The sequence below is a fragment of the Cololabis saira genome, chromosome 24 (assembly GCF_033807715.1).
Source record: "Cololabis saira isolate AMF1-May2022 chromosome 24, fColSai1.1, whole genome shotgun sequence".
NCBI lineage: Eukaryota > Metazoa > Chordata > Actinopteri > Beloniformes > Belonidae > Cololabis > Cololabis saira.
In genome coordinates, this window is record NC_084610.1 from 17914777 (window position 1) to 17937336 (window position 22560).

The window sequence follows — 22560 nt, forward strand, 5'->3', positions numbered from 1 at the left end:
GCAGCAAACAGAAAAAAAAATGACAAGAAGAAGATCGGAGGGATCCTCTCACGATCCGCGCACCGAGCTCCACTGGATTCTCTTCGAAAGGGCATGCCATTTTCCAAGAGAGCTGATTGGTCAGTGGGCGGTGCTTTTATACCCGGCGATCTGTATCTCGAACATAACCTGCTCCGGAGCAGGTTAGCTGTTCAGCATAAGTTACCATGGCGATGTACCCCGGTAAGAAGTGAACCACCGTCGTAGTCCTGAAAACCCAGGGTTAAACCTGAAGTTACCTCGCTAACCCCAAATCCCGCTTCGTAGTACAGGCCCCAGGTCAATGAGGATGAAAAATAACACAACAGCACAATGTTATGTTATTAAACAGTGTTTTGCTATACAAACCACCACAAGAGGGTGGCAGAAACCCACTGCTAAGACACCCGTCAAAATAAGAGTAGCCAGGTGGAGCAATTACCAGCATAATGACATCGTCATGTCAGACATTGGTTACGCCCACCGATAGAAATCAACAGGTTAACAACTTTTCCTCAGGTGGGATGGAGGATAACAGACTGTTGACTTCTGCAGCGGCCAAAACGTTGGATGCAATTACAGGGTCAAATTGTTTCTCCCTTCTTTTTCAATACATCAATTTGTTATAAACTTTCCTCACAGCCAAGATTTTAAAATAAATGCTAAGTATTTTGTCAATTTTTATTAGGATGCGGGACCGTTCGTTGCAGCCTCAAACATAGAATTTCACTTGAAACAAATCCTCAGCAGGATTCCAACAGACATGTGCAAGAAAGAAATTGAAATTAATGAGCGCGCGCTTCAGTGCGCTCTGTTAGAGGAAGCATGATAATGATGCGTTTGTTAATCCACTGTGGATTAAGTATCAACTTTCATTTATTTCCAAATACTACGGCGACAGTGACAGTTTTCTGGTTAGCTACACCAAAACTTTTCACTCATAATTTTCTGAGTGACGCAATATTGGTTGGAATCTGCGACTCAAATATTCTCACGAACACAGGACAGATCAACTATCCAGGAACACGCTGTAATGGTTGTCTGTCAGGGCCCTTGAATTTCAATAGCATGCATTAACTTCGGGTGATTAGTTGCTTCACCTGGAAACAAGATTTCCAGTCCGCTTTCATATAGTGGCTGCATATATGATCACAGCAGGAGACAATGTACCAATGCACAGCAGCAAAGCGGCACAGCGCAGAAAAAATCTTTCTTGAGTTCACCAGTTTGTTTTATTTGTATACTATTATTTGTATGTACTCAAACTTTGCAAACCCCTCACACGGGGCACCATAGAATATGTAGCGTTACTACTTAATTTAATAAACTTGTTGGGGCACCACCTTTGATTACAAAAGGAAAAATACATTATATTTATCAATCTCTCATTGAAAGTAGGTTCTAATCTGGATTGGGCTGAGTACATCAAATAAACAATACGACAGGTCAATTCAAGGAAAATTTATTAAAATTAATTTTGGGCTTCTTCGTTTTGGATTGTGAGAGACACTAACACACGCCAGATGAGCTGCCTTACCGAGCTGTAGACTGGTTGAGCCGAAGTGGAATTTTGCCAAGTAGACGAACAGCCGGCCTTGGTGGGATGCTCCGGGGCCTGATCAACGTTCCTCGGGGATGTTGCGGTTGGTCTGCCAGCAGGTTTACTGCGTTCTGGTTAGGCTCGGCTGGTTTGGCTATCGTCTTACATGGCGTGGTTGATGTTCGACAGTGCTGGGAGATTCTCGATGGTAAAACCAGAGTAGACCCAGAATTTCTGCTTGCTGTTATGAACAGCGTGAACCAGGCCAAAAATGGAAAAACTCGAACTTGCCTTAAAAAGGAAATATCTAAACTTCTCTGGAGATAATATTAACACAGTTTTAGTAATGGTACAAAAGTTGAATCAAAAATGAATTAATGCAAATGATTTCAATCTTAAAAAAAGACAGAGCTAGTCAAACTCAAAGACTCAAAGATTCAGAGGAAAATTACTAAGGAAAAGACGAGACGGCTAAAGGAACCAAAGGAATATCAAAATAATCTCAACTCTCTCTCTACTCTGTGTGAGCACCCTAGTTTTGTCCCCAGGGGCGGTCAGAGTCCATGGGGAGTCAAGTTGTTGCTTCAACCAATCATGAGCTGTTGGTGGAGTTAACACCTCTCATCCAAATAAAACAAAAGAAAGGAAAGAACCTTATAGATTTCAGTTGATCAACATGATAGATTGAGTTCTATTGTCACGGTTGGTTACTTCCTGTTTTATTTTGAAGCCTGTGTCTTTGTGTTTGAGTTCTTGTTTGACTTTCCTGTTTCTCATCTGCCCTGATTGTCTGCACCTGTGTCTCGTTAACCCTTGAGTACATCTGGTCTTGTCTTTCCCCTGCTCCCTGCTGGTCAGTACTGTTTTGTCCTCCATGTGCCATGTCATGTTTTTCTGCTTTTGTCAAGTTTGGTTTCTTGTTTTGATTTTGGATCCTGTGTTGCAGCGTTTTTTCAGTTTAAATAAATCATCATTTTTGGAGCTCCTGCCTTCTGGTCTCCTCCATCTGGGTCCTACTCCAACCGCTTCCTGACAACTATATATGGATGCTTTATAATATATACTCTATAGTACTTTTATGGTTTTCATGCATACTATATCTTAATGAATACACTAAGGCATCTGGTTACATTGGTCCCGTGACTTAATAAAGGACCAGATATAATTTAAAAAGGCATGGCAAGAACAACAACACAATAGTTCACCCATGGTGGTAAACTGGACACTTTAATTTACACTTTAACATACACTTTAATTTTAAAGAATGAAAAATCACATTGAAGGTTTGTTAAGTTAATTCACACATTCCAGTTTTAAAGTTTTTCTCAGACTTGTGTTACTTGAGATAGAGTCAGGTCTGGTTCTTCTCCCCTTTTTGTCAGTTTTATGACTCTTTTGTACGACGGAGTATTAGGGCCAAACTAAGACAAAAAAAAATGGAAATTACGAGAATAAAGTCATAATATAATGATAATAAAGTCATAAATTTACCAGAATAAAGTCGTAATGTTGCGAGAATAAAGTCGTAATAGAATAAAGTCGTAACATTACGAGAATAAAGTCGTAACATTACGAGAATAAAGTCGTAATATTATCGAGAATAAAGTCGTAATATTACGAGAATAAAGTCGTAATATTATGAAAATAAAGTGGTAATTTATGAGAATTCTAACAGGAAGAGCAGTCTTCTCCCTGTGTTAAAATTAGGAATATTGAGCAGCATCTTGTGAAGTTATATATATAATATATTTAATATTACGACTTTATTCTCGTAATATTAAGACTTTATTCTCAAAATATTACAACTTTATTCTCGTAATATTATGACTTTATTCTCGTAATTTTACGACTTTATTCTCATCATATTATGACTTTATTCTCGTAATTTTACGACTTTATTCTCGTAATATTATGACTTTATTCTCGTAATTTTTTTCGTCTTAGTTTGGCCCTAATACTCCGTCGTACTTTTGAGCCTCCATCAGCAGGACAAAAAAAATTAAAAATTAATTATATCATTATTATACTATTATTATTATTATTATTATTATTATTATTAATAAAGTATCTCTATTTGGGATAATAAAAAATGGATGGGTGGATGGATGGATGGATAGATGGATGCAAAGTCTTATTTTTCTATGTATTTCTCTACCGAGTAGCTCAGCAGTCTCAGTTTGTCCTTCAGTCTCGGGTCTGTCTATGAGCCTGCGCTGTGAGTCAGAGGTGGAATAGAGGAAGAAGAACTGAGAAATTTGGTGCAATAACATCATTCGGACTGCTGTTACCATGTAACCAATGTTAATATGTAAAACATTGTGCCATAACTGAACATCAATGTTTTGGGCCAGGTTTTTTTTGTCATTAAATCTTAAACTAGCTGCTGAGATAAAGTACTTAATGAAAAGCGAAGCTAGTTAGCGTGATTTTCAACAATGGTAGTTTGAGCACATTATCAGAGTAAATCACACCATGGACACATGATGGATATTAATGGTAACTAATAAAAAAAAAAACCCTAGCCGGCAGTGCCTTACTGCCTCCCAGTGGATCACCCCGCAACACACACACACACACACACGCTCCCAAATCCTAGTTTAAACCCAGTATCACATGTATATCATCATTGTTGAGACTTCCAGGTCCACTCTCAATGAGTTCCTCATCTCATTGTGACACCAGAACTCTTGCAGCCGTTCCCCTCGCACTGGAGCCGCATCCCCGCCCCCATCTCTTCACAAACCCCTCCAGCTGCCTCCTCGTCCTCCTCCTGTACCCCCACCCTCCCTCCTCTTCATGGCTTGTTGCCATGGAAGCTGATTGCACGGCTCGCTCCGTCTCTCCTGCACATTTCCCCTTACTCCTCGCTGGAAGAAAATGGGGCAATTAGGAGAGAGAAACTCAAACACGAACTCATGTATTATTCTCTGAAAAAGTATCTTACATTTTTCTCTTGAGGTTTATATTGTGGATTAAATATAACGCTCTTCTTGGTGCTTAAATGTCCTTATCTTTATGACGCTACACATTCATTCCTGGCACGTCATTGATTTGTTTAGATGAATGATCAAAATCTAAATAATTGTATCCATTTCTTTATTTACTTTAATTGTCCAACACTGATGGATGTATTCTGCTTATTCAGTCGTTATATAAAAGGGGAAGTGCACCCTGTACGCTTGTAATAATCAGGATGAAGACCATATTCTCCTTACGAGGTGTTAAATTGATAAATAAAACCTCAAATGAATAAATGAATAAAAACAGTACATGCTATACTAAGGTGTAGATGGGGTGTACGTCTGCTACTAAGCAGAGGTACCTCATGAGTCAGTAGGTTGTAAAATCAAGTTTGTAACCAGATCATCACACCTCACCGTGTTTATTCTGATGTGGTGGATTTGGTTTTCAGCAGGCGTAGCGCTGCGCTTTACAAACAAACATCCCACTTCGGTCGTGTATGACCAAAGGGCAGATGCGCTTTTGCAAACCAAATTTCTGCTCCCATGTTTTATTTTGTCCTTTTTTTTCAATTCAATTCAATTTTATTTATATAGCGTCTAATACAACAGATGTTGTCTCTAGACGCTTTCCAGAGAGGTTCTGGGTTTTAAGAAGGAAAAGTTCTCCCCCGTCAGCCTCTCCCAACAGGATATACCGGACAATTCAAAGTGGTAACTAAGGGTGCTTTCAGACCTGTGACCCGTTTGTTTTGTTCCGATTCAGGTGCTAAATCGATACAAATAATGATGAATTTAACTTGTAATGCACTTTACATTCAATGAATCTCAAAGTGCTACACTTAGACCATTATTCATTCATACACATTCTCTCCAGTGGTGGTAGCTACATTTGTAGCCACAGCTGCCCTGGGGCAGACTGACAGAAGCATGGCTGCCATTCCGCACCAAATGGCCCCTCCGACCACCACCAACATTCATACACATTCACACGGGGCAAGGTGTCTTGCCCAAGGACACTACGACAGCAACTGGGACGGAGCAGGATTCGAACCGCCAACCTTCCGATCATTGGACGACCCGCTCAACCACCTGAGCTACTGCCGCCCCAGTTGTTCTTTTTCCATTTGTGGTGTTTGTGTTCACAAGGCAACCGTCTGTAGCGGTTCAAAGCTGTTAAACAAATGCCATGCGCGAACCAACTGTTCTCTCATTGGTCAGAAATGAACGCGGAAGGAGTTTCCTCTTCCGTACCCCGGGAAAAACAACAGGTTGGACCACAGTTATGAGTGAGTTGTGTCGGTTGCTGTGTCGATTATGTTCTCACAGCAAACGAACCGCTCCAGGTCTGGAATGGAAGCGATCTCGGCTCGGTTGTTTTGTCCCGCATCCGAGGGCGATTGCTGTGTTCACATACTGTATACCAAACAAACCGATCTTTAGGGGGAAACGCTCCCTGTTTTGGAACAACTGCTCCAAACGGGACAGGTGTGAAAGCACCCTAAGGCTGACAAAGCAAAGCAAAGAGTTTGGTCAACCTGACCGTTGGATGAGGGCATGTCTCTGCACCCTCTGACTCTTGAGTGGGTCATTGCTTCTCCATGAAGGTGACATACAGTATCTCAACTTTCAGTGGTACATTCTGTGTCTATCACATTGTGATGGGAAATCAGGGTTTGATTCCAGAGAGGGAGCCTGACGGCCTGATGGATCAGAGAAACATATAGACAGATGTAGGGTCTGAAAGCGATCCATAAGGCCTCCCCATCCCGGGGGCGGCACCAACGGTTGCTTATCAAACTGCCTTCAAATACAGCTGGTTAGCGCTACGACCAAGCAGAGCAACGAACAAGGTGACGTATTCAGAGCGATGGACACAAGTCAACGGGAGAGAGAGTTGTGTAGAAGAGTAAATATCTACTCTTCAAATTTAAAAAAATTGCCAAATTGGAATGAAGAGTCTGAGAATTACGTATGGTCAGCCCTTACTGCTTTTATTTTTATTTGATTTTTTTTATTTTGCTGTATTCATACTCACCTCTTCAGCATTATGCGGCCTTATGGCGTATTAAAGTGTTAAAGTTTGGGATAATTGATTCATCTTGGGTTAAAGTTCGTAGGACACTTGTTTTAGATTGACAGCTCCATGAAACGTTTGCTGTTTGGGAATAATATATCCATCAATGGCATGATCAATGGTCCATATGGTTTGGAAATTATCTTTTGACCCTTCCCAGGTTGATGGGCGGCAACAACTGCTTCCCTAACGTCATTTACGACAACTTTCGCTATTTCTTTGTGTTGCAGTAAAACACACCTTGAAAAATAAGCCTTATAGAATTAAAAAGAGGGAAATCAACAACCAAAGCAAACACAGTAGATATAATACCTGTGTCGGGGTATTTATTGAAGCAGGTGAAAAGTCATAAAGTTGAGAAGCTTAGATTCAATTCAATTAAATGTAATTGTTTTTCCTATAGCATCTATTACAACAGAAGTTGTCTCTAGGCACTTCAATTAGGCCTGTGTTGAAAAAATTGATTCTCCGATTTTAAATCGATTCTCATATTAATTCCTAAAAATCGATTCATACGTCTAAAGATCGATTTAAAAAAAAATAAATAAATACATTTTTTTTCATCACTACATTACAACTTTTGGTACGTTTTTGTTTATGCCCAAAAAAGAAATATTTTGTTGGACACGAGAATAACTGGTGCCATGTTTTTGCCTTTAAATATGTTTAAAGGTATGAAAAGATTAAAGTTTTCAGTTATAATTGCATAAATTGTCTATATTTCTTTGCTTTATTATACTGTCTTGGGGTTACATTTGCATAAATGTTAAAAACCAAATTCTCATAAATGGGGAAAAACTAAAAGCGATTTCTTTCGTCCTCTGTTTCCTCCCTGGATCTGTTTGGTAATTATGACCCACACGATGTTTCTGAAAGCAGTTCTATCAGCATTCTGGGAGCTGATTGGTCCTTACAGCATCATTAGCTGCCAATACTTGCTGTTGAATCTCAATATAATACTAGTATTAATATGTTGCAGAACTACAGTCATATCATTCATTCAACAGCTGAAAAAACTGTTTTATTAACAGTAACCCAAATCAATATCGGATCGAATCGGATCGAATCGGATCGTGATAATCGATTCTGAATCTTAAGAATCGGAATCGAATCGATTCTTGATATTTGAATCGATCCCCAGCCCTAACTTCAATATGGTTTTAGTTTTTCAAAATCAACAATTCTTCCTCGAACTGAAGACTGAACACTTTCACCAAGACTTTGAGCCAAATCCTCCAGCCCTCCCTCACAAACACTCCCTGTCTCGCTGTGATCTTGCAGGGCTTGCTTCACCTCAGTCAAGCTCGAGTGCTTCTCGCCGGCAGCAGCACGGAGCTAACAAGTCTTTGTCAGAGAGGAAGAGGAAGGGGGTTGGGAGGGAGGGGAGGGAGAGGGGGGTTGCAAAGCAGGAGAGAGTCAGACAGTGAGAGAGCTGGCGGTGCGAGCAGAGAATGAGGGTGCAGAGGGAGGACACATAAGACGGTGACAGAGGTAGGGGGGCTCTGTGTTGCACACCAGTGGCAAAAGGCTGCCGAAAAGAGACACAGAGAGATCAGGCATCATGGAATCGCAAACTGCATCATCACGACACATGGAGATGTTGGGCTGCTGCTGCTGAACACTGTGTGATGCAGAGAGGAGAGCAGAGAAGTCCTCCTGGAAACCAACAGCAAGCCAAGGAAACAGGTCAGTGATGATGAGGCAGACCCACGGAGAGCTGTTAATGCATTCAGGACCGCGGCCGCTGAGAGCTTTAATTACGTCACACGGCCGTGCTGGCTTACATTTGGCAGCAAGGATTCCCATGCCGGTGTTTGGGATGAGGACATGTAAGGGGAGTGGGAGGCTGTGCATGCATACATGAGAGACGCTACTGCATGTGTGTATGTGCAAGTTGTTACCCCATATGACACCAGTCATTAGTGCTCAACTGGGAATGTTTAGGTGGAAGAGGTATGGGCATGCAGCACAGGAATCATTCCTGGATGGAAGGCAGAGAGTCTTACATAAAAAATGTAATGTCTGCTGTTGTCACTGTTCTTCCACCATGCATCCTTGGAGATATGTTGTTTCCTTTTCCTAACAGAGGGAAGTATGAGTCTGAAAATGAAGGAGACTGGAGATGGCAGAGATCAACCATCCTAAACTTAAATGATGGTTTGAGAAGACGTTGCACAGAAGAAGAGCTGTGTAGCAGTAGGCTGTGTAAAAGGACAGACAAAGCCCGTCAGAGATGGCAACCTTGAACCAGCAGCCAGCTCTGCTGCAGATGATGTAATCTTCATTCCACTAAGTTTAACTGAATCTTCCAATTACAAATGTAGTTAATAAGAAAGCTCTCAGGGCTGGGTGGACTCACGTCCCACCTCCCGACTAGCTCGACATTACAAAATCTGTTTAATTCTCTTATAACTGAGGTGTTTGTTAACGTACAGGTAACATAATACAGTTTACTGTACTTCCCACTTGCGGTTGAGACCCAGGAGCTCCTGATGTTGGAACAATGCTGACTTGCACTTGCAGCTCCAGTGGTGTGCTGTGCCTTGTTCATGCAAGAGGCCGCCATGAGGAGCTGCGAAAAAAAGCGAATATATTTGCTCCATTTCTTGTCCAGAAAAAACAAATCGCTTTCACTGAGCAATGGTTGCCAACTTCTCCTCCAAATGAAAATGTATTACTTTTCTACATCTTGCAAAAAAAGAAAAATGCCTTGTAAGAAGATCTAACAATGGGAACATACTCGATGCTTGCTGCAGAGTCAGAAACTTTTGCTTTTAAAGTGACCATTGAAGTTCTGGCTCTCATGCCTGGAGAGTATGAACATGCAAGGAAAATCTGCCCTCTGTGACATCACAAACAGTTGACCGTGGAAAACTTTGCAGAAGGAGCTGTTCTCAACACCCTGAAAATAAAGCATTGTATGAATAGAAATACTACAGCATGTGTTTACTTACTTTGTCTCCAAGTACAATGGGCATTCGATTTAATTTCAATTCTCTTATATCTAAAAAGCATCTCTTGCAATACAGAATGTCTGTAGGCACTTTTCAGACACCTAAATCATGACCCTAAGCAGGTTTCAAGAAACAATGACTGACAAAAACCTCCCCTGGTGGGCAGAATAACCTTTAAGCCAACCGTTGGCGAGGAAAAACTCCCCTTTCAGAGGGAAGAATCCTTGAGCAGGACCTGGATCATAAAGGGGGACCAGAAGAGGCTCCAACAATCATTCAGCCCTGATGTTTGGCCCGGCAGTGATTACCTGAATTATCTTCCAGTGCCACGTTTCAGTTTTTGGCACTTGAAAGAGCTGGTTACACTAAAGATGAGACGGGAAAAGCTTTGGTGGTGATTCAAACGGATATTTGTGGGCTCAGAGGTCCAAGATTACATGACTGCAGGAGTCATGCATGACACATGTCTTTGAACCACATATTCCCCCTTTAAGGATAATTTTTTTCAACATAATGTATTTTTTATTGGGTCATTATAGATGTGTGGAACAGGAAATCAAGAATCCACATGCAAGTCCACGCCACCCATGAAAAAACCCCTAAAAACTGCTTTTTTGTTGTTCTTTTGACTGTATGAAACATTTAACAACTCCAAAGATTAAAGAAAAGAACTAATTCAACACATTAAGTATTTATTTTAAGTGTTTATTTTATTATTTATTTATTTTAAGTATTGTCTGATAAGTAATTATTTATTACAAGCGTCTTTGAGATCTTTTAAAAGCGCTCAATAAATAAAATTGATTATTATTATTATTAAAAAGGAAAGAGGAAAAAGCAGAAAAGGGGAGATAGGAAAGAGAGGATGAAGAACAAAAGAAAAGAGGCAGAAAGGTACTGTTAGTATTGCAAATACTAAACAAGACAAAATATATTAGTAGTCATTATCTGGACAACTAAGAGTTTGATATACTTATATTATGACTGGTTAGTTGGTCGACTACAGAGACCATTATATAAACAGGTGTAGACAGCAGACACTGAGGTGGTCAGAGGGGGGGATTGCAGGTCAGCATGAACCCCCTGCATGAACCCCCTGCAGCGTAGGTATAGAGCAGCATATCTAGGATGCATATATAGGAAGCTGTTTCAGACCAGCTGCTCTAGTCTGGTCCTGCAGCTGCAGCTACGACTACTGGCCCTAACACACTAGAGTTTACACTAACTAGAGGTGTAATGAACACTGACGTTTGAAGTTTGGTTTTAAAGGTGGAGTTGGTGTCAGCCTCCTTAACCCAGATTGTTAGTTGGTTCCATAGTAATGGTTCCTGATAGCAGAAGACCCGCCCTCCAAATCTACATTTACTCTACGAACTACGAGTAAACCTGCACTCTGAGAACGGAGAACTCTGTTAGGAACATAAGGAACTATCAGGTCCGGAAAATATTGCGGAGGTAGGCCGTTTAAGACTTTATACACAAGTAACAGAACTTTGAATTGGATTCTGAGTTTAATGGAGAGCCAATGGAGTGAGACTAACACTGGAGAGACGTGGTCTCTCTTGCTGATTCCTGTCAGCACTCACGCTGCTGCATTTTAAATCAGCTGGAGGATATTCAGAGAATTACTTGGACATCCTTCTAATAATACATTACAGTAATCTAGTCTAGAAGATGCAAACACGTGAGTTAGTGTTTCAGCATCACTCTGGGAGACGATGCTCTTAATCTTGTCGATATTAGGGAGGGAAAAAAAGGCTGTCTCACAAACCTTATTAATATGCTGTTTAAACCACAAATCCTGATCAAAATAACACCATGGTTTCTCACAGTAGCACTGGAGGCATGGTTAGCATTTGGTACATTCAACAGATTCAGTTTTTATCAAACATGGTTGGAATAATTTATGCCTTGCTAGACATCTGCATTGGTGACTCTGTATATTGCTGTTGTTGGTTGTAACAAGTCCTACTGTCTTAAATGAAACTTTTATCTGAACTGAATTTTGAAGACAATCGGGTCATAGTAGCTTCTATTTTTCTAATGAAATCAGTGACCACTCCCACTGTAAGTGTGACCCATACATAAAATAAAAACAGTTATGATTTCTATAATTGAATATAACTAGGGTTGTTAAATTAGTGCGTCAATTGCGATTAATTAACTACAGGCAAATTTAGCGCGTGATGTTTTTTAATCGCTTAATCTATTTTTTAATATCTAACTCGACTTTTTCTGTTTGCGAGTTGCCTTTATTATGAAATCTGTGTTTGTGCAGTGGGCTTCTTGTGCTTGAGTTGTGGGTTGAAAACAACGGTCAGTCACACCTTGAAGTGGATGTTGATTGGCTGTCCCTGTGTGTGGGCTTGTTTAGCTACGCTGCTAGGCTCATTGTAGCTGGACAGGCATGCGGAGGAACGGCGAGTAGCGGGGAAGAGAAGTGAAAATGGAGGAGCATGTGAAAGTTGGCAGTCCAGTGAAGGGGGAATTTACATTTCTAAAACGCCCCGACGGCACCATTGATAAAGGTAGAGTGTTATGTGTCTTTGTGGAAAGGACTTTGCTTAGCACCGAAGCTAGGGTTGCCAACTCCCTGAAAAATAGGGACACGATTTTTTTACTATTTGACTCGAACCAGAATTGAATTAGATGCATATTTTTGAATGCCATGAACACATGGAAAACATTATTATCCAGCAATTCACTTTAATACAAAATAACAAAATTAACTGAATAAAATAAGTATCTTTCTCAAACAGAAACCTGTCCTGCTTAACTTAAAATTGTATAAATTAATTTAAAACAATAGAAAAAAAGCAGAACATCCATTCTGTAATAGTGCACATTTTTAGTGCAATAACAAAAGTGCAAACAGAAAGTCTGTAGAAAACTTGTAAACATATTTGTGCCTCAAAGGCCATGACTGTAGCTACTACAGTTGTAGTAAAACAGAAAAAAATAACTCATGAACTCAACAGCTCAATGTCATTTTCCATTGGAATTTTATTTTTATTTTTTGACTCTCCCAGTAATACGGGACAAAGTGCGTCCCTTTTGCTGATGTATATCTATATATCTGCTGATGTTAGAGGATAGCTTTAGTGACGTTGTCTACAAGCATGCTCACTTTAGAAAATCCAGATTGAAAGGCTGAAAATATGACAGCTTTAGTCCCAAAGTATCCAGAGCAGAATGGCACGAGAGAAGCGCTAACAGCTCACAGCTCCCAGCTCAGACAGGCCGCAACCGTGCAGAAAAGACGCTAATGTTATCAGAAAGGGCCGAAATTAATCCTGATTTTGGTAATTGGAGAGTATTGCCTCCAATTACCAAAATCAAATCAAAGGTGTTCCCTAGGGAATAGTCCTGGGCCCATTACAATTCAGTTCATCCATATCAAATATTTAATCAAGCCAAATCAGGCTCTCTATAAGCTATAACATGTGTTTTACCACTGACCAGTGAGGTTTAGAAGTTCATCTCAACCCTAAACCTAACCCCATAAAAACAAGTTTTCCACCTATCCTCACTGTTTAGGACCTTTCTGTGAGATTGATCCAATATCCCAGTACAAGCGTTTGCAGTGAAAGAAACTAAACTTGATATGAGCAGTGAGGTTTAATCTTATAGACCAGGGGTTCCCAACCTTTTTTGTGCCAAGGACCAGCAGAAGTATGAACAAAAAGCTCGTGGACCGGTTGACAATTTATGTCAATTTTAATAAACATTTTAGAAAAAAACAATGCATTTTAAATAGGGCTGCAACTAACGACTATTTTAATAGTCAACTAGTCATCGATTAGTCGATTAATCGGATAATTAGTAATATTTTCTTAAATTTAGTATGAGGTTGCTTTAATTATGTGCCAAATGATAATAAACACGAGAAAGATGGGTACTTCAATGAAAAATAGATATTTTATTCAATTTTGCTGCTGTTCATACAAAAAGTAAATAAAAAAGCCAAGGACAGGCTAAGTAATCAGTCAGTATAGACATAAATCCATAAATAAATAAACCTCTGTCCATTATTTTTCATTTTTTAAGGACAGGCAATTGTGTTATATAAAAAATAAATGATCAAATAAAACGTCTCTAATTTTTTTCTCCATCAAGTGGGTGAAATGGGTTCTGGATGGCAGGACGTTCTCTGGGTTGAACAGGTGCATCATTTGTTGAAACCATGGGGTTGAAACCCGTCAGCATCAACCATGGAGAGCTGCTCATATCACAGATCAGCAGTATGAGCTCAAATTAATGCCATAAGTATTTTGTATCTGTAAATAAACTTTGTACTTGTAGAAATATTTTGTGCGTGTGTGTGACGGGGTTCTTTCCGGAAAAACTCTCCAATCAAAAAAAAAACTGGCAGTCGGATAATATTAAAGTATAATATTATATTTTTATTGTGCCGGCCTTCAAGGATTCAAAGGTGCATCTTTTATAATAATGCAAGAGAAAAATACTGCAGTTGAAAAAAACGAAATTAATTGAAAAATGCAAAAAAATAAAATAAAACAAAACATTCAAACAGGAAGTTTCTCACAAAGCCAAAGTTTCTACTGAGATGCTGCCTTCTGTACAGCTGATTTCAAAAAACTCCTCATCCCAAGCCAAACCGGCTTCATTTATACCTTTAACCCCTCCCACTACACCTGGATTCAATCACTGATCCCTCTGTTTGGCAATCAGACTGAATGGGACACAGCTGATGACCATGCGGTGTGTGGGTGTGTGTGTGTGTGCATGTGAGTATACATGTATGAATGAATAAACATAGGAAAAAATATTTGTACTTGTAGAAATATTTGTACTTGCAAAAAATATTTGTAATGGTAGAAATATTTGTACTTGCAAAAAATATTTGTACTTGCAAAACATATTTGTACTTCTAGATACAAAGCTACAAACTTTTTTTACAAAAGCTACAAACTTTTTTTACAAAAGCTACAAACTTTTTTTCAAAAGCTACAAACTTTTTTTACAACTACGAGTTATGGCAGTGTTTTGACGTGCCAAAACTAACAGCCAATCAGCGATCTTTGGCACGGGTTTCAAAGGGTTTCTGGAGAGCCAATCAGATCATTGCATCGCCTACTGACGTCGCCGCCATATTGGATGTGGCAAGACTGCGCTGCAAACTAATACAAGTAAATTGACTTATTTTCATAAAGTACCTTTCTACAAAGAAATTTACGTTTTACGTCTCATTTATTCATTCACACACGCACTAATATACTTGGGAAACAGTTAGGCACCAAATATAATATATTTAATTTTCTCAGATGGCAAAAATAAGAACTTTATTGATCCCACATAGGAGTAATTCATGTTATATCAGCTATAGAGAACAAGGTAGTGCCAAAAAACAATATATATCCCCCCTCACAAAAATAGACTTTTATCAACAAAACAAATAAAAATTCAAATAACAAAACATATTTGAACCATTTTTCAGACAATAAAATAACAATAAAATGTAATGTATAAAAATGTAAAATATGCTTTGTTAATGAGAGAAAATGTTTCTCTATTTTTCTTATTTTTGTGAGGGGGGATATAGAGTGTTTTTCGGCACTACCTTGTTCTTTTGTAAGTACAAATATTTTTTGCAAACGCACAAAATATTTCTACAAGTACAAATATTTTTTGCACACACACAAAATATTTCTACAAGTACAAAGTTTATTTACAGATACAAAATACTTATGGCATTAATTTGAGCCCAGCTGCAGTATTGATCAGTGAGCGCAGTTGTCTGGTGCGGGGAACACGTCTGCTTCTTTTGCAGAAAGGGGTCCATGGTGGCTCTTCATCGATCTGCATGCATTTAATTTAAAATACTTTTGTCAGGCACAGTCAGGCATAACGTTAAAGCTCTCTTTTAAAGCCAAAATACGCTTAATATCTTACCAAGACGAGTCTGTTTCGTTTCGTGCTTTCTCTTCAAAACGCTCGTACATTATCAACGTGCTCCCGTGATAAGCAAGGTCTGCTTTGCAAACCTTGCAAGTAATCTTTTTATTCGCCATATCCAGGCTAAAACGCTCCCGAACTTTTGAAGTTTTGTTACCCGCAGCTGCGCTGAGACGCAAGAAAAAAAAAGAAAAAAGCTCCGCTGAGAGGCTGAGTGTTGCGCACCGCGGCTCTTGGCAGAGATTGTATGTAGTGAAGTGAAGTGAGATGCCTCACTCCATTGGAAAAAAAAAAACGTCTGGTGACAATTTTGATTATGGATTTTTGTCGACAACGTCGGCGAATCGTTGCAGCCCTAATTATGATCGGAACACAAGCCATTCCACGGCCCGGTAGTAACGGCTCTACGGACCGGTACCGGTCCGGGGACCGGGGGTTGGGAATCACGGTTATAGACGAACAGCTGTGTGTTCAGTCTAAACCTTTCAGTAGCCATATCCATCCTAAACCCAATGCTCATGAGAACAAATTTACATGAAAAGGTGTTGTTTGGTTTTTAATCGTTCCAGCTTCTGTCTACATGATTTGGGCATTGTCAGTGCCCTGAAATGTTCTCTACTGAAAACAGATCCCTAGAGTGAAAAACCATCTTGGGACGACACCCTTGTGTTCTCGTACAAGTTTCTTCCAAATGATGTCATAGACCGAACTCTGAGCTGTTAGCTTAGCTCAATAGCTTGTAAATTAAATAAAGATTGTATTGTGAAAATGATATTTTTAAGTGGATAAAGCCTTAGAAATGATTACGGCTATGTAGGCTATCTTACTATTCTTACACCATATTGCAGCTAGAGAATCACATTTATCTCAACATATTAGGAGGGGGTTAAATATTACAGGCAAAGAGTGGCAGCCCATGAATTTCCAATGTGTTTGTTACGCAGGTGTGACCGGTGGGAGGAGCATCATGATGAGTGGGATCCTGAAGAGGAAGCTCGATGAGGGACCCTCCCCTTATCTGTCCCTTCAGGGCTCTGAGGATGATGAGGTTTCCTGCAGCGACAGCGGCAATAGCAGCGATAGTCTCAACCATTCGGTCCCCTCTGGAATTCTGGACTGTAAGACCTTCTTTTCCCAAGTTGAAGTCTAGTTCCTCTCTCACTTTAGTCTGATTCTTATTATCACAGGGAGGAAAGACATGCCTCTCAGCTTCTTTTGATCTTACTTGCTGTAACATACCAAGTCAGTGGTCAGTTTATACTATAAACGTCTGGTGTTCCACAGAGATCTGTGTTGGGACACATTTCATCAATGATTGTTACACAGTCAGTATTGTCATATAACTGACTTTTCTGCTGGTGGCATGTCTCTGCAGCATTTTAAAGGATCTATTATCGCAACCAATTGAATGCTCGTCATGCTAGCCACCTCTGACAACATTTAGCCTACTGTCACACCACATTCTAGACATGTAGTCTGAACACCTTTCAGATGAATGTTTCCTGCTCTATCTTACTCCAAGTAATACAAGCAGATGTTTTGTTCAAAGTTCTTGTTTCTGTTATGATGTGTTGCCTTCCTCTCTGTTTCCATTGCAGCCTCTCTGCAGCAGCAGTCAAAGCGACTGAGGCGCCGCAATGTGCACTTTGAGAACGTGACGGTCTACTATTTCACCCGGCGCCAGGGCTTCACCACCGTGCCCACGCAGGGGGGCAGCACCCTGGGGATGTCTCCTCATCACAGCGGGGTCAAGCTCTTCACTCTCAGAGAGTTTGCCTTGGAGCAGAAACGGAGCCATCGAAACATGCTAAAGGAACATCTCAAGAAAGAGAAACTCAATGCCATCAAACTAAAAGTCAGTAGAACCTCTCAGTGTGTACATTTATACACAACTTTTGGAATCTCACCACAGCTTTTCAATCACGTCGAGATTCCAACTTGATTCTTTAGTATCAGTATTAGCTAAGGTTTACCTGTTGAACAGACGACCTCATGTTTGACTCAAGGGTATTTGGGTAAACAGAGGAGTTCACTGCCATCTCCATGTCTGCAAGGTTGCTTAGGACTTCTGTCTGTAAAAGTTGGCCAAATAATCACCACCTAGACACGTGAGACATGCAGTTTATGCTAAATTGCTGTGTTTTCGCTTCATGTGTGCACTATGGCTCAACTTCTACTCTGGTCCTTCCGTAAAAGTCTGCAGAAAAGTCCTCATGCTTGTTCAGCAGGACCTTTTCAAACCTAAGCTATACCGCAGTGTACTACTCCACATTCATCCTCCAAACAATGAATTCTTTTGTCTTTTTTTTTCTAACTGATCTTTAGCAGTTAACCTGCAAAACAAATATTCATGCTCCAGACTCCTAAAATGGAAAAACATCTACAGAGATGATCGCACTTGGTTAATGAAGCACATAGCTGATATCTACTGAAGGGGGCGCTGGGTTTTTCACATGATGTGTTTTTTCAAATTTCAAATGTCTCTATCTGTGGTCCGGCCTTAAGCCAGTTTATTCTCTTTCTTTTCCAGCTGACTAAGAACGGCACAGTTTCATCGACGGAAGCAGACACTCTGACGCTCGATGACATTTCCGAGGACGACCTGGACGTGGATAACACCGAAGTGGATGATTACTTCTTCCTCCAACCTCTGACCACCAGGAGGCGGCGTGCCCTCCTCCGTGCCTCCGGGGTGCGACGCATCGATGTGGAGGAGAAGCACGAACTGCGCGCCCTCCGGGTGTCCAGAGAGGACTGCGGCTGTCGCTGCCAGGGGATATGTGACCCGGAGACCTGCGCATGCAGCCTGGCTGGCATTAAGTGCCAGGTAAATGGAACCGTGGTGAGGCCCATCTATAATCCTACAGTGTTGTTAACATCTATCGCTGGAGCGGGGAGTGAACTCTATAACTCTTTTTTCTTGGAAGTTTAGTAAGGGATAATGCCCGACGAGGTGTCCATTAACAGAAATATATGGACGACGCGGGGGTGTGAACCGAAGTTAATTACAGTATTTTCCGCACTATAAGGCGCACCTAAAAGCCTTTAATTTTCTCAAAAACCGTCAGTGCGCCTTATAATGCAGTGCGCCTTATATATGATCATTACGGTAATTTCTGTTACTGTAGTCAGGGGGATTTTAGCTACTGTAGTTGGTGTCGCCAAAGTAATGGCGCTAAAAATGGAATCGTCAGACGTTCAAGACGACAGCAGCGACGCTGACTCGTATAATGGCGACTTTGACGAGACGGAGCAAAGCTGGTTTTTATTTTGTTAATAAAGTTTGACATACGGTACTTCTTTTTTTTTTTTTTTTTTTTGCATTTGCATTTGCTGTAGCATTTTGTAGCATTTCCTGTAGCGCAGCTCCATCAGGTAGATACGTAACTCAACCCCAGCCACTATAGTACGGTATTTTACCAGATATTTAGTGCGCCTAATAATGTAGTGCGCCTTATATATGAAAACAGTTTTTAAATACGTCATTCATTGAAGATGCGGTGCGCCTTATAGTGCGGAAAATATGATAAGCTACAAATATTAGGCTATCAATCCTTCAAATAAACAAACGTTTCATTAAGCTACAAATATTACCACCTGGCAGTTGATCCAGCGCAATGATATTAAAGATATCAGCCCATTTGACCAATCTTGTTTTCTAGGTGTCCATTAACACTTTTAATGGACACTTGCCAGCCAATCAGAATCGAGTATTCACACAGACCTTGGTATAAGTTTAATTAATACCAAACTGACACATTTATACTTCTGTAGGATAGACAGGAGCTTCCAAAGGGCCATCGCAGCCCAAATATATCTACTACTACTGTCATTTAGCAGACACTTTTATCCAAAGCGACTTACATCTGAGAGAATAAACACACCATTTCTCCCGGGGAGTAATTACGGTTAAGGGCCTTGCTCAAGGGCCCAAGGTGGTTCATCTTGGTTGCCATTCCGGGACTTGAACCCAAGCCACCTCTGTAGCCACAAGACTACCACTCCCCCATATCTACCCTTATACAAAAAAATTACCATATACTTGTCACGGATGGTTAGATGAGGACCCAAACGCAGGAGAGCAGGAGGCAGGAGTTGGCAAAAAGCAGGATTTATTTAACGAAACAAAAACGCTGCAGAGCAGGATCAAAACTCAAAACTAAGCTACAAAAACTGGAGACACATGGGAACACGGAGGGAGGAAACAGTATGGACCGACAGGGAGAAGGGGAATGACAAGACCAGATATACACAGGGGATAACGAGACACAGGTGTAGACAATCAGGGCAGATTGGAAACAGGAGGGGCAGAACTGAAACTCAAAAACTGGGGGGGAAGTGTCAAACCCTGACAATACTCCCATACCCTCCCAACTGCTCCATCCTCCTCAATATACTCAAGAGGCACTGAGAATTGATATCATTTTGAATTTAAGAAAAAAAAGCAAGATTCCTTATTTTTCATGTCTGTTCATCTCTCGTTCTTTCCTTTCATCTATTTTCGATATCCGCTCCTTCCTGTTCAGGGTCCCACTTTTTCATCATTTCATCATTTTTTGAGAACTGAATTTTAACGTCAAAGACGTTTTTAGAGACTCAGAAAGACAACCTTTCACAACTTCCTAGATTACTGAATTCCTAACAAAGGTTTGAGTCGAAGGTTTGGCTGACGTTCGACGACGCAGCTATCATGCGTTTCTGCCACATTTAACTGTGTGAGAATATTAATGACGCCCACAGTGGGTTCTGCAGTTTCTCTTTCATGCATGATTCGCTCTGATTGGCAGCTCTGTTTATTTGAGCCGCTCCTACGGCTCCACGCTTGTAATGATGTGTTTTTTGCCCTCAGGTGGACCGCATGTCCTTCCCCTGCGGCTGCACCAAGGACGGCTGCAGCAACAGCACGGGACGCCTGGAATTCAACCCGGTCCGGGTGCGCACGCACTTCCTGCACACCATCATGAAGCTGGAGCTGGAAAACAGCCATGAGGAGCCGTGTCAGCATCAGCAGCCTGAGCAGCAGCTTGTAACCAATGGCAACGGTTTCCATGGCGACTCCACCTTGATCCAGCAGCAGCAGCAGCAGCAGCCGAACCTGCAGTCTCAACTGATGAGCAGCTCCCTGCCCAATCCTATCCTGCATCTCCAGAACACCGGCGACACAGATTCCCATCTAGAGGTAGAGGAGGAAGAGGAGGAAGAGGAGGACGACGAGGAGGAGGAAGAAGAAGAAGAAGAAGAAGAAGACTACGATGATGATGAAGAGGAGGATGAAGCTTATGACGAGGATGGCAGCAGTATTTGCAGTGGGCTGTCGGACTGCAGCACACACAGCTTGGAAACATTCGACCCGGAGGAGGACGACGAAGAGGATGACGAAGATGATGAGGAGGAGGAGGAAGACGAGGAAGACTGGGACTCTTCCTTAGACGGCCTGAGCCCTCCTCCTCCGCCGTACTCCGTCCCACTTCCGTCGGTGTTGAGTTACTCCAGCAGCACGGCGGTGGGGCTCGGCGGCCCCTACCACAACACGCCCCCCTCCATGCAGCGTTTCCAGACCTCCGTGGGCGACTCCCCCGCCTTCCTGAGCGAGAGCACCAACATCGCCCCGCTGCTGCCCTCCGTGGAGTCCGCCCTGGAGTCTGACCTGAGCCCCGGCCTCCAGCGGCCCCCCGAGACCTTCCAGACCTGCCCACGCCCCTCAGACCTCCACAACCATCCCGACCGCCATGACGCACACACGCAGCAGCAGACAGAACCGCCACCGGGAGTCTGATGAGTCAACCGCAGTGGGAAGACATAAGTTAACGTTTGAATAAAGTCGAGAATTCAACCAGGAGCTTCTTGATAAGTGCCCTTCCGATGAGATCACGAGTGTTGGCTCAAACAAAGGCTGAGAAGGTGATCAGACATGAGCTGAGTTTGTCTCCAAAACCTTTCCGAACTCGCTGGTTAAGACCAAAGGAGGATCAAATTATGAAATAATAAAAACAGCAAGTTACCTCGTAATTTGCACAATAGAAGTCAAGCCTTGATGTAAAGTCTCATCACTGCATGTTTTCTGGTTTTCAAACCGGCACCTGTGACAAATCTGGAGGAGGTTTCGAGGTGCCGAAAAGGGTTTTTATTCGTTTTCCGTTGTGCTGCTAATGATTCTTAGATGCTTATCAGTGTTGCATGTATTCAGTTTCCTCTCGCCACAGAGAAAACCCTCTCATCTGGACGGACTGCTGGTGGCATACACTCATTTTGGGAGTTTCTATTGTTTTGAGCAGTATTACAAACTCTTAAGTTGAATATCTCTGATTATTGAAAGAGTTGTTTAAATGGAGAAATTGCAGCCATAATAAATATTTCTATGTTGAGTCTAACATGATGTGCTTCTCTCTGTCCTTCCACTCAGGTTCTATCATTAGTTTTAATTGATGTGTTTCAGTTTTAAAGGCCTTAGTTTCACGGGTTTGGTCACAAAAATATAGCAGACATACAAATTAGGACATTTTAAAGTTAAAGAACCAGGGTGTGTCCTTTCTGAGCTCATAGTGAACAAAACTAGTTAATGATTTATTTGATTTAACCTTTATTTAACCAGGTAAGTCCGTTGAGAACAGTTTCTCATTTACAACGACAACCTGGACAAGAGGCGGCACAAAGAGTCGAGCACAATCACAGTGAAACAAACAATCAAACATGATATATAAAAAACACACAACTGAAGAGTTACAAACATGTGCATTTATTAGGGCCCGAGCACTTACAGTGCGAAGGCCCTACTTTATCTGTAGGAATTCTTCTTTCTTTCTTCTGACGAAATGAGGGCTTTTTTGCCCCCCCTAAACGTGCCCAAAAAGTCACCAAATTTTGCACGCAACCCAGGCCTGGCGAAAAATTTGATATTTAATGGTTTGCATTAATGGCTCAACAGCGCCCCCCCGGAAAACTTTGTGCCTCAAACCCCACAATACGGTTTGACGTACATGCACAAAAATCGCTACACACCTGTATCATGTTGCAACTTAAAGAAAAGTCTCTTGGCGCCATGGCCGAAACCTAACAGGAAGTCGGCCATTTTGAATTAATCGTCTAATTTTGGCG

General features: G+C 41.3%; 1 protein-coding gene across 2 annotated transcripts; it reads left to right on the forward strand.

The window, feature by feature from the left end:
- Positions 1-8059: 8059 nt before the first annotated feature.
- On the forward strand, positions 8060-21827 carry LOC133425004 (cysteine/serine-rich nuclear protein 3-like). 2 transcript variants are annotated; one of them, XM_061715639.1, is made up of 5 exons: positions 8060-8281; positions 16410-16583; positions 17064-17320; positions 17996-18307; positions 20315-21827. In XM_061715639.1, exons 1-5 carry the CDS (start codon positions 8224-8226, stop codon positions 21239-21241), a joined length of 1728 nt encoding a protein of 575 aa, XP_061571623.1. In that variant the 5' UTR covers positions 8060-8223; the 3' UTR covers positions 21242-21827. The 2 variants fall into 2 exon arrangements, with proteins under 2 accessions (XP_061571623.1, XP_061571625.1); XM_061715641.1 differs by having other exon boundaries at positions 17996-18292.
- The last annotated feature ends 733 nt before the right edge of the window (positions 21828-22560 follow it).

Excerpts from the sequence above, each read along its gene's own strand:
- LOC133425004 (XM_061715639.1), top strand. The coding sequence starts at position 8,224 with ATGCAGAGAGGAGAGCAGAGAAGTCCTCCTGGAAACCAACAGCAAGCC. Across the intron at positions 17,321-17,995 it reads TCAATGCCATCAAACTAAAA|CTGACTAAGAACGGCACAGT; the intron begins GTCAGTAGAACC and ends TTTCTTTTCCAG. Across the intron at positions 18,308-20,314 it reads GCCAGGTAAATGGAACCGTG|GTGGACCGCATGTCCTTCCC; the intron begins GTGAGGCCCATC and ends TTTTGCCCTCAG.